The sequence below is a fragment of the Lampetra fluviatilis genome, chromosome 15 (assembly GCF_964198595.1).
Source record: "Lampetra fluviatilis chromosome 15, kcLamFluv1.1, whole genome shotgun sequence".
Taxonomy (NCBI): domain Eukaryota; kingdom Metazoa; phylum Chordata; class Hyperoartia; order Petromyzontiformes; family Petromyzontidae; genus Lampetra; species Lampetra fluviatilis.
Genome location: NC_136289.1, coordinates 8,629,329 through 8,642,211, shown reverse-complemented (window position 1 = coordinate 8,642,211; position 12,883 = coordinate 8,629,329). Strand labels below are relative to the sequence as shown.

General features: G+C 50.7%; 1 protein-coding gene across 1 annotated transcript in view; it reads left to right on the top strand.

The window, feature by feature from the left end:
* LOC144936179 (lipopolysaccharide-responsive and beige-like anchor protein) overlaps positions 1-12,883 on the top strand; it is a 287,536-nt gene that overhangs the window by 34,461 nt on the left and 240,192 nt on the right. The window contains exons 15-23 of the mRNA XM_078863117.1: positions 1,488-1,550; positions 3,447-3,544; positions 4,357-4,449; positions 5,443-5,551; positions 6,253-6,334; positions 6,993-7,116; positions 8,598-8,790; positions 9,456-10,889; positions 11,615-11,928. Coding sequence (XP_078719243.1) covers positions 1,488-1,550; positions 3,447-3,544; positions 4,357-4,449; positions 5,443-5,551; positions 6,253-6,334; positions 6,993-7,116; positions 8,598-8,790; positions 9,456-10,889; positions 11,615-11,928 — 2,510 coding nt within the window. The remainder of the gene's footprint in view (positions 1-1,487; positions 1,551-3,446; positions 3,545-4,356; positions 4,450-5,442; positions 5,552-6,252; positions 6,335-6,992; positions 7,117-8,597; positions 8,791-9,455; positions 10,890-11,614; positions 11,929-12,883) is intronic.

Sequence of the window (12,883 nt, the reverse complement as noted above, 5' to 3'; positions counted from 1 at the left end):
CATCAAGTGAGGCAAAATTCCAAGAGACACGTTCTTAAATACAAGTTAAGGGGGGAGGAGGGGGGGAGAGGCTTATCTGAATGTGGTAGCCAATGAATGTGGTAGCCAATGAAAGCTTCAAATGTAGAATTATTGTAATCTTTTTTACCAAAACAAAAAACGATTACATCATTGAGGTTGAAGGACTGATACTCTGTAGCCATTATACGTGAAGCAACACAAATTGGTTTGGTTTGCACTCGATTTTTGGAAGGTGATTTGCACTGCATTATTTAACTAGAGTAACTGGGTATTCCTTAACTCTGATACATATATAACACAGGACCCGAACCGGCGCAAAGCATTCGGTTCTAACCAACTGATGAAAATGCAGAAGAAAAAAAAACTCGCGCTAGGAGAGAGAGAGAGCTGAAAACCGTGCATCACCGACACGTCGTTTCCCTAGGAATCGGTGTCTCAAATTCCATCCTTGCACTATCCTCCAACCCCACACACAACCTGAGTGTGGACAACAAGCGCGCATCGTAACAACTGCGAGCCAGATATTTCTAGGATACTTCACATTGGTTATTTATCATGTGACTTGCACACTAAACAGATGACTGTAATGGGGTCCCGGGATAGACAGTTGAGAAAAAAACTACAGAGAAAACAGCCACAACCAACCGTTTTTTTCCTGGCTCCGTCGTACACCGGCGTTGGGCGTAGTTGTCCGGCGTAGACCTCGCCGCTACTCCCATGGCGCAGGGCTTGTACAGGACTCACGTCATGTCAAGTTGACCTCGGGGTGGGGGGGGGGTGCTCTCAGACTCTGTGAGCGTAGCAAGTCAAGTTGACCTCAAGTGAGAAGACAAACAGAGCTTATGAAGACAATATGTCATACGCATGCGTCAATAGCGCTGTTGCCTTGAAAAGGAAAAATACGTAACAGGTGAAGTTTCGGGCTCGTAGCCCTTCTTCATAGCACAGAGCACGCGTGCTATGAAGAAGGGACATTGCCCAAAACGTCATCCGTTGTATTTTTTTCCTTGTCAGGCCACAGTGTTAATGACGAATGTGTCAGGTTTTTTTGCTGTTTTTTTTTGTGCTTGTGCACCGCTGCCCGTTGCAGCGTCACCAAATAATGCCGTCGAAGTGAGAGGGTGAAGTAAAATGTGAGATTGTGTCGGTGGATGGGAAGCTTTGTGAACCGGTCGTTACCCACACGGCATCTTTGCTCCGCTGGACGGGAGGTGATGGGTGGGTCTTGGTGACATCATCGGCATCATCAGCCATGTCAAAATGGGCATGGCTTGTCGATGGATTCCGGCCCTTAGGAGGCATGATGTGGATTGAGGGATCCAGGATGGATTCAGATATTACTCGCCGCTGATCTTAGCCACGGCCAGGAACCACGTTCTACGATGCTGAATTACACGTTGATGCCTTGATGTTGTTGTGTATGTCTGGCTTACTTGAATTCCTGGACTGCTGCTTTCATTTTACAGGAAGGAGGGCTCAAACCGGATGAGCTCCAAAGCATCTTAAATTACCTGCTCACTGTTCACGAAGTAAGCAACTGTACACACTCCCTTCACTTTATTAGTCCCTCGCTTCGCTATTTTCACACTGTTTTCACGCGACCACGATTGCACGTACAGCCCCTTTATCAGTCCACTGCTGGGACGAGTGCTTCCTACATCACGCGGGTCATTTGACCATACTTCACCACGCTGGTCCAGCGCGCTTTAGTGGGAGGGAGAGGGAATCCATGACCGGCGGTTCAGATATTTCGCTCTCCGCAGATGTTGGCTGCAGCCGGAAATTGAACTCCAGTGGCCAGGTTAACGGTGCAGTACACTATAACCACTGGGCCATCACTCAATTTACCTGTTTTTGAAGGGGGAGGTGGTGTAGGCCAAGTAGCATAGAAGTACAGCACAACGATTGGACATGGCTACATTGCTTTCTGATTTCCCACAGTGTATTCCCCGACAATCGAAATGCATTTATTTGTAGTTGCCGTGAAGAAAAAGATCAACAAGAAAAAAATCTAACTGGTTTAATAATGAAACGAATTTTGAAAACTCATTTCCTGCATGTCCTGCAGATATATTTTTGGCACAGTGTGCATCTAATAAGCGAAGGCCTGTGTGCAAAGCTTTACTTTGATGGGGAAAATGTTTTTGATGTTTGTTTTATAAGTTCTAACCTCATCATGTAAGTTTGTATTTAATAACAAAAAAATCCTCCCTCAAATGCCGTGCTGTTGATTAATGTGCTTCATTTAAAAAGGCATTGGCAATGATTGATGAGACACGTACACATCCTGGATGGTTGAGATAATCTGCTTATCTAAAAAAAAGACAACTTTATGATATTATTTTAACTGTTTACAGTCATTCGGTGTCGTTTTTCTTTAAAAAAATACAATGATGCGGCTGTGAATGACGGCATTGATATGTACATAATAACAAGTATGAATGGTTATGAAAACAAAAGTCGAATAATGGGTGAAATGAATGATTATTTACAAACATTTGGCTCCCAGAATTTTCATATTAATATTAAATGAAACATTACTCAAATCCGTGTAATTTAAATTACATATTTATGCAGTATATCTGCCGATGACCAAATTACTCCGAATGCACACGATATCACCAGATCTCGGAAGCTAAAACCCGTTTGAGCCTGCGTAGTGCTCGGATAGGTGACCACTGCGCAAACAGGTTGTAGTGGGGGCTGTGAGGCGATGAGGTGGTTAGCAATGGGTGGTGCGGCAAAATTCATTGTTGTTCTGTGCTTCCCTGGTAATGTTTCCCACCTTCGCCAACCGGCATTGGCCAGCGTGGTGAACAACTTCCCGTGTCCCACGCGGCATGGGTAGGCCCTCGTCCAGCAGTGGATTGACAAGAGTTTATACAAACGAGGTCAAAGTTACTACAACAACAAAAACAATACTTTGACCCAGTAATTTGCCTTGTCTCTCCTGGTGCTGGGGGACTTCCATGTCAATTCCAAATCGTGAAAGGGGATAGACGTATTCTGTTTGTCTGAGGTGCGTGTGAGGGCATGGCAGCCACTGAATCTCCACGGGCCTTATACAGACTGGGTGAGCGTTGTGAGGGTCAGGTGACGATGGTGAGATGTCACGAGTGTCGTGCGAGCGCCACGTCGCCACGTCCGTCGGGACTGGCTGCCCACTTTACTGGACGTCTGTGAAAAAGAGCTTTATATCTCATCGGATTCCTCCAGGAAATATACATTTTCTGATTCTGTTTCACTTTATTTATCGCGTCTAGTTTGTTGTCCATCCCCCGCACCTCCGATTAGCACGGTTGTCTCGCGTACAGTGCGAAAGAAATTCAACATGCGTAACATGCACATGCATACGTACACCGAGTGTGCGAGCGTTGAGTGTCTGCGCCGTGCTGGAGGAAATCGTGCGCCGTCTGTGCTCGCAGGACGACAACCTGTACGACGTGCTGCAGCTGCTGGTGGCGCTCATGTCGGAGAGCCCCTCCTCCGTCATCCCCGCCTTCGACCAGCGCTCCGGCATGCGGTGCGCCTCGGCAAACACACGCTTTTCTCCGAACGCGGCGGAGTGCTCTTGAACCTGGCCAACCGAGAGTTCGATTCCCGACCGCGGCTAACATCGGTAGCGAGTGATATCTGGGCAGCCTCTTCCGTTAACCCGCGCCGACCAGCATGGTTGAAGCGTGGTCACACAACCCCCATGAGCGACACGGTGTGGGGGGGGAGGCCTTCATCCATCAGATGATTGACACGGGGCAAATTTTTTCAATTAATGATTATTCAAGCAACCAAGTAGCAGGCCAGTCTGTACAACAACATGACCTAAAAAAAACATGCATCCCAGCAGCTCTTACAGCGAATGCCACACGCCCGTCTGTTGGCTTCATTCACTGGCCACGTTTACACCATGGCTGGCTGGCTCTAATTCATGATACAGGAAATTCTTCGTGCCTGCACTGCCCCCTTGGGCTGGAATTGCAGTATTTGTACGCCGTCGAATTAGTACTACAAACGCAGTGCGTCTCAAACCAAGGTCCTCACGACCTCGCACGGTACATCTCTCCGTGATTACCAACTATCCGGTGCATGCAGTGCGCAGTGGCTCATTTTGTTCATGAATAACAAACACATCGGTTTATCCCGAAAAGGCTCACCGCTGCAGGGCTGCAAGGACTGGAGTTAGGAAACACCATTCCTAATGCATTTGAGTGAAAACGCCTGCTGCTCTTGGTTTCCTGAACGGCGACACGTGTGGAAGTCTAGCATTCTCATCATCCAGCAGCGGAGAGACCGTGGCTGACAGCATTTGTGCTCCGTGTCCGTTTTGCCCGCGAGCAGGGTGGTGTTCAAGTTGCTGGCGTCCAGGAGCGAGCACATCCGCGTGCAGGCCCTCAAGGTGCTCAGCTACTTCCTGAAGCACCTGAGCTCCAAGTAAACCTCCCACAACCGTCACCCCCACCCCCCCCGTGCACGCAGTCCCATAGTGCGCCACTCAGCCAGGCAGTCCGAGCGTGTGTTTGCCAGTGTGTGTCAGTGTGTGTGTGTGCCAGTGTGTGTGTGTTTCTCTGTGTGGGGAGCAGTAGTGTAGCGGTTAGCGCGCTGCACTATGAACCTGGTGACCCGGGTTCGAATCCCGCTCACGGCAAACACCAGTGACGATTATCTGAACCGGTTCTGGGCCTCCCCTAGGTCGACTCGGCCTCAAATTAGTACCTGGTGCGGTGTATAAACATCGCCGCTCGGAAGACAAAGGTGGTCGGGCGTGGTGCTGGCCACCCACCTCCTCGTGTACCGTTCCGGCCTTCATAGGTGCTTGCTAACAGCACTTGCCCCTACAGTCTGTTAAGGCTATACGGGGGATCTTTATCTTTGTGTGTTTCTGTGTGTGTGTGAACACATTTGGGGAGCGGTAGTGTAGTCGCAGTGTAGCGCTCTGTGCTACGAACCCGGTGACCGGCGTTCAATTCGCGCTCATGGCCAACACCAGTGACGATTATTTGGCCCGGTCCTGGGCCTCCCCTAGATCGACTCGGCCTGAAATGAGTATGTGGCGCAATGTGTAAATATCGCCACTAGGAAGACAAAGGCAGCTGGGCGTGGTGCTGGCCACCCACCCCCTCGTGTGCCGCTCTGTCCTTCATGGGTGCTCGCTAACAGCACTTGGCCAAACAGTCTCTTAAGGGTAATCCGGGGATCTTTGTCTTTGCAAGCACATGTGTGTTTGGGTGCGCACACAATGTGTCGGCGTCTGTGAGTGCGTCTCTGCGCGTGTTTGTGCGTGCGTGTGTGTGTGTCCTTTCCACGCGTGCGTGTGCACGTCTCGTGTTTGTTGCCGGCCTTCAGGGATGCTCGCGAACAGCACTCGGCCCCCAAATGTCTGTTAAAGGCCATTCGGTTTATCTCTGTCTTTGTGTGTGTGTACAGACGCAAGGCAGAAATGATGGTTGCGCCCAGCCTCTTCAGCTTGCTGGGAGAGAGGCTCATGCTGCACACCAACGTGCTCTCCATGACCACATACAACGTCCTCTTTGAGGTGCCCATCGCTTTTGCACGAATGAAAAATGGCCCCGCCTTGCTTTTCACCACTTTTTAACTAAGATTAAACGCGTTTATGCGCTAGCTCTGTCCATCTGCCTGCTTGTAAACCACACAATAGATTTATTTTTCCAGTTAACTCCCAGTGAGCTAAATAGCTCTTTTTCAGAAGTGACCTGGCCACCAATAATAACTCAACGAAGTGGTGGCTTATTGTGTGGAAATTCGTACCAGCCAAATATTCTAAACGCATGTTGATTCTAAATGTGGAGGGGATGAACCAGATGACCTGGGGGATAAATTCACGCGACTACATGGAGAGAGACACACAAACTCCAAATATACAGGCGTCGGGGTTGGGATCGAATCCACGACCTCCATATCAGACGAGGGAGGTAACATCTCACCACTTGTAAAGAGGGGAGCACGATGGATCTCTTGAAGATGATCCAACATCAACTCATCTTTAGTCGAAGGTTGTGTTGCGATTTGGGACTCTTCATGTTGAAAACCGGCCATATTGATGAAAGCATTGCCCAAAACTTGGCAAAAAATATAATTTGTAAATAATCACTCATGTCTTTCCCCTTACACACATACCAATGGATTTCATACTACTAATTAATTACTTGTGTGTGTCGTATGTGTGTTGTGTGGTGTGTTGTGCGTGGTGTGTGTTGTGTGCGGTGCGATGTGCAGACGTTGACGGAGCATGTCTGCACCCAAGTGATTCATAAGCAGCATCCAGACGCCGACTCCTCTGTCAAGATTCAGAATCCCCGTGAGTTTTCATCCTGGTTATGGTGGTGGTGGTGGCGGTGATGGTAGCGATGGTGGCATGCTTCTTAGCACACTAAGCAGTTTTTGGTTCCATTTCCTTATGTTCCAGTGACTATTAAGATTATACGAATAATAAACAATGGCTGTCCAATTTTAATTATTATGAATTTAATTTAAAAGTATCAATTATGATTGAAATATATTTTCTGGCAATGTGCATACTTGGATTTGCACCACGCACCGACAACAGGACTGAGAAGGCAAAGCTAGCGTCCTCAGTGTGAGTGCTACTCGCCTTAATAGGGACTCTCTTACAGCACTTTCTCCAACAGACTATAGGGCTGAAAGGTTGAGCTTTTCCTCCAATGTTGGTTCCGCTAATAATGGTCTTGATGGTGCTGATGATATATAATCATGATGACTCTGATAATGACATTGATAATGGTGATTCCAACAATGATTATGATGAAAATTATCTTGCCGACGATGATTATGATGATGGTGACTGATAATGATGATGATGACCATGACGATGACGAGAAAAACTATGATCATAGTGACGATATTAATAACTACGGCGATTATGATGAGGATGACGATGATGACGACGATGTCAATGACGGTTTGTAAATCGCCCGTCGCTCTGCTGCCTCCTGCAGTGATCCTCAAGGTGGTGGCCACCCTCCTGCGATCCGCGCCCGCCACCATCGAGACGATGGAGGTGAAGCGCGTCTTTCTGTCCGACATGATCCGACTCTTCAACAACAACCGCGAGAACCGCAGGTGAGCGTTTCCTCCGGGCCCCCCGATGGAGAGAGGTCAGGAATGCCGACTCCTTGCGACCTCGCGGTGAAGGCAAGGGGGCAAACTGCAGCGCCACTCGTCATTCGCGTGGCTGAGGCGGGGGGGGGGATCTTGGACTCGCGCAAGCGCGCACACACCGGAGTAACGTGAAGTTACTATGACTAGGAAAGGCCCACTGAGCTGTGTAGTTATTTTTCAGAAGCGACCTGGTCACAACGAGCTCAGCGAAGTGGGCTTATATCACGTGGATGGACATTTTAGCAATCAACGGTGTCGCGTGTAATTTAGATGCAAATTACCATTTAATTGAGATGTGAAATTAAGCTACAGGTTAGCATATGTGATGAAATTTCGTACTGAAATTACACGTGACTTGAATAATGTATGTATGCTGAACTTCTTTTGCACCGTACATAGCCAACCGTGCTAATTGGAGGTGCGGGGGAAGGGCAACAAACTAAACACAAAAAGCAGTTCTAAAGAAATTAGTTTTCACTCTAGATAATTAAAATGTGCATAACTCCAGTGGCTTCCTAACATCGGAAGGAAGAGTGTTCCAGACGGCCGCAGAAACACTTCCGAAAGTGCGCCATGCAGTGACCGTATCTGTTCGACGGTTATCCAAAAGCCGCTTTCTGCGAGGATGACCGGAGCTTGCTTGATGGTTTATGCTCCGCGACGAGACGGCTAGGTATTGTGGTTCATTTGTGGCAAGCACTCTTGTGTGTAATGACCACAACCTTATGATGTATCCGTTGGGCAACCGGAATCCGCAACAACACGCCCTCCCAGTCTCTGTCTGTTGTTTAACGGTGCGCACATGTGCCATGTGTGTAACCCTAGCCCTGATGTTGTACAACTTCACCTCTTCCTCATCGAGCGACCACCCGCGTTAAAAGCATGCGGAGCTGTAACGACGCTAAGTGGGACCTCGTGTGGACGAGCGAAATCGGGCCACGACCCCTGGGCGTGTGAGATTACATTTTTGACACGTGTGGAGTGATCGCCGGGGGCCCGTGTGTAAAAAAGAAAAGAAAAAAAAGGTCGTTTTAGAAACGGTGTATAGTTCTTGTTTGGCCGTGCAGATCAGAAACGTGGGCACTGACGAAAGCAAATTGAATAAAAAGATGAAAAGGTCCACAAAGAAGGCATGGGGAGATGCGTGCCTGCAGCGGTTAGCGCGTTCTCACTCCGAACCCGGCAACCTGGGTTCGATTCCCGCTCACGGCCAACATCGGTGTTGATTATTTTAACTGGTCATGGGCCTTCCCGAGGTCGACTCGGCCTAAAATGACTACCTTGTGTAGTGTGTAAATATCGCCACCGGAGAGGCAAAAGCAGTCAGCCATGGAACTCGCCACCCTCCCTCTCGTGTACCGTGCCAACTTGCATAGGTGTTCGCTGACAGCACTTTCCCCAACAGTCTGTTAAGGCTATACGGGGGATCTTTGCCTTTGCAGGAGCCTGTTGCAGTGCTCTGTGTGGCAGGAGTGGATGTTCTCCCTCGCGTACTTCTCTCCCCGCTCCACGGAGGAGCGCAAGATCACGGAGATGGTTTTCACCCTCTTCCGCATCCTGCTGTACCACGCCGTCAAGTACGAGTGGGGCGGCTGGCGCGTCTGGGTCGACACGCTGTCCATCGCGCACTCCAAGGTGAACAGTCTGACCGCTGGCGCATATTTCGCGTGCTTTTTAGCAAGCACTTGCAGTCAACTCTCAATTATCCGTGGATCAACCATGGTCATTTGTGCTTGTTATACGTACACATATACATGCGTGTGTACATGTACAGCCCGTTTGTCAGTCCACTGCTGGATAAGGGCCTCTTAATGCTGTGTTGGCATTGAGGGTCATTTTATCTTCTCTATTTTGCTGGTCATTGCGGGTTGCTTAAGGTGGGGGGGGGCAGGGGGGACAGAACATCAGTGGATTTTCCTGCACTGCCCTCTACTGCCAACTTTGCTTTTTACACATTTAATGCATGCTGGTCACCCCTCCAGGCTCGGCCCTGCTTAGTTTCCCAAAGGTGACCGGACCGGGAATGTTCCGGGTGCTTTGGCTGTCGGCTTTGTCTCCTACATGCACGCTGGTTGGATTGTTAGGTGCTTCTCACTCGGTAGAAGTCAGTGTTTGGATGACCACAAATTTGAAAACTTGATTGCAAATTTACTTCAATGGGGAAACGCATGGCAATTGTGTCGCTTGGTACTGTGGAAACTTATCAGGGCCCTCCTAAAAAGCAGTCCTGAGACTCGGTGAGGCTTTTCTGACGAAACAAACGTAACAGGAGTAATGATTAAAATCTGCCTGTGCCACAGGTGTCGTTCGAGGCGCACAAGGAGCGGCTGGCTCGGATGTACGCGGATTTCCAGCGGCGGGAGCAGGAGAACGGTGGCCCGGCAGAGGCGGCCGCGGGCACCGTGAGCACCGTGTCCGGCCTCTCGGACGGGGCCGGCCTCGCCAATATCACCGAGCTGCCCGGGGAGGACGCCGCCGATCCGTACGAGGGATTCCCGTCGAGCTCCCAAGGCGCCGACAAAGCGAAGAGGGGCAGCCTGCTGAGGGAGGTGGCCCAGATGGGGCAAGCGGCGGCGCCGCCGCTGGAGGGCGGACCTCCTCGCGGCTCTGCGGACGATGCTGGGACGGTGGCCCAAGACGCAGGAGAGGCTGAGGCCACGGAGGAAGGAGAGGGTCAAGTAGAAACAGTAGAGGCTCAAGTAGAAACAGTAGAGGCTCAAGTAGAAACAGTAGAGGCTCAAGTAGAAACAGTAGAGGCTGAAGTAGAAACAGAGGCTGAAGCAGCAGAAGGAGAAGATAAGGCTAAAGCAGAAGAAACGGAAGCTACGGCAGCCGAAGGAGAGGCGGAAATTGAAGGAGAGCATAAGGTAAAAGAAGAAGAGACTAAAGTTGATGAAGAAGATATTACTGCAGAAGCAGAGACTACAGCGGAAGAAGATGTGTCTGAAATGGAGACTGAAGAAGAGGCTCAAGTAGAAGTCGAGGCTGAAACAGAAGAGGGCAATGAAGATGGCGACAGTCAGGAAGAGGCCTCGGAAGAGGCTGAAACTTCGGAAGGAGGCGTCGTCCAGGGAGAGGACGAAGACTCGGCAGAGACCGCAGCGACGGAAGGAGCCAAGCGGACGGAAGGGGCCGAAGCCGCGGCACCGGGAGACCAGGACGACGGGCCCGCGGGGGACGCCGCCGTTAGCGGAGGGGAGGAGGAGGCGGCGGAAGGGAAGGCAGCGATTGCGCAATCCGCAACGCCCACGGACGACGATGACCAAGCCTCGGAGGTTTCAAAGGAAGCCTCGGTCTCCTTCACCGATGCGTCGGCTGACGGCGAAAGGGATTTGGCGCAGGCGGCGGAGCTGCTCGTGGACAAGGTGTGCCGCACCGCCGTGTCCGTGATCAGCAGCGAGGCGGCGGAGACACGCGGTGACGGGGAACCTCGGGCAAGCGACCAAACGGACTGCATCGCCGCCGCCGCCGACAAACCGAGTGAATCCCAGCAGCCCAGCGCCGGAGATGATGGCGCGAAAGATGACGGCGCTGGAGACGGCGGCGGTGGCACCGAGGAGAAATCCCAAGCAGAGAAGCCTCGCAGTGATGATGGTGGTGGTGGTGGTGCTGTCACCGCCCAGACCTCCACACTAAGTCCTCGGGGCGAGGCGACGGCGGAGCTCAATGCCAAGACCCTGGTGGAACAGGCCATGGAGCGCGACGTGAACATCCAGATGGCAAAGACCGCTCAGGTGACGACCTTGGTTGATTGATGCTGTTCGCGACAAACTCAACAGAGTGCCACAAATAGTGTTTTACGAGACGGAATAACAGTACTGTCTATTCAAGATTTCATTATCCGTGCTTTGATGCAAGCTTTATAAATTGTTATCAGTTGTAATATTTGAGTAAAAACAGGTTGAAATGAGTTCAGCTAAACGGTTTAATGTTTTTGATATCATAACAGTTTTACATATTGAACAGTTTTATTGTATTACAATGCTATCACCTGATATCGCATTTGCTTTGTTTTTATTTTGGAAAAACGTGTTTTTTTATATTCCAAATATTTTAAAGAACCACGGGTATTAGCCACCTACATTGTTGAAGCAGGTGCTGTTCGTGACAACCTGTTAAGGCCAGGACATCACACACCATGCCCACCTTTGTTACCACGATGCTGGTACTTATGTATTTTATCAGCTGAGTTAACCTTATGGTTCAAATTTTAACCAAGTAGGAACTAAATAGAGTGACCTGGTAACCCAGGACGGTTGCAGAATACACTTGCCGCTAACGTTAGTGTTTCTAACACGAGTGTGCCACGAAGCGCCGCGATACTTAAACAAAATCTCGCGTCTTTTTCGGTGTGCTTCGGCCGTTGAGATGCAGTCCGCACGTAGATGGTGTCTAAATCCAAATCGCGTTTGTCGATTTCTTAATGGTTTTTATCTCCCGCATTTCCTCTCTCCACCAGAGTGCGCCGACGCCGCAGCAGGAGGGTCAACCCGGCGTCGTCCTCAACTTCCGCCCCTCCACGCCGCCCATTTCCACCACCGCCAGCACCGCCGCCGGCGTCGCCGCCAGCGCCGCCGCCGCCGCCACAGATGAAGCTCGCGAGAAGGTGGCGGGCGCCCAGCAGGGCGGCGCGGCGAGGCGCGACGGCCCCATGAACGCGGGGACTCAGGCCGCCACCTTCCGCATCCCCGACTTCCAGTGGTCGAGCGTGCACCAGCGTCTCCTCGCCGACATTCTCTTCGCCCTCGAGTCCGACATTCACATCTGGAGGAGGTGACGAAGGCCAGAGGTCGCAAACGGGTTTTGATTCCTTACCCGTACCCGGCCGCACCAGGGTCGCAAATGGGTACCCGTACCCGTACCCGGCCGGGTACGGGTACCCATTCCCTACCCGTACCCGTACCCTACCCGAAATGAGTGACAAACGGTTACTCGCCAGTGACTCACGGCCTACCCATACCCGGTCGCACCAGGGTCGCAAACGGGTACCCGTACCCGTACCTGGCCGGGTACGGGTAGCCGGGTATCGGGTAGGGTACGGGTATCGGGTACCCGGTTGCGACCTCTGACGAAGGCCCTCCTCGCGTTTGTTGTCCTTCCTCCCGCACCTCCAATTAGCACGGGTTGGCTACGTACGGTGCGAAAGAAGTTTAACATACGTACGCACATACGACGATGACGATCGCCAGTGGTGCGCCCAGAGAGTCACATTTCAGAGGGCGGAAATCGTTTATCTACCAACATTGTACGTGTACACGTACTAGTTAGACCTACAAGTGCACCATCGGACACTGTGTATACTTCCGCAGATACGTATAGGCATACATGAAGAGTTACAAATATGCACGCATACTATTCAAGCGCAAACATCATGCACACCAATCGGGCGTCGCGGTAGCGAGATGTTAACTTCTTCGCCTGGTATGCAAGAGGCCGTGGGAGTGATGCTAACCCAGCCGCCTCGAGTTGGCATGTTCTCCCCGTGGTTGTGTGGATTTTTCTCTGGGACCTATCATTTGTGGCCAGGTCAATTCTGAAAAAAGCTGTGTATAGCTTGGTGGGCCTTACCTGGTAAAATCGCATGCAAAATATACGAATCAAAGATGATTGATTGGCCTGCGCACTATTCAGTGATTGTATCAAGAGCGTAAGAAGTGATTTTGATCGACAAGTCCAACGTGTGTTTGGGTAGTGCTCTTGATGGACTGGGATGTATTCACCCGAATAT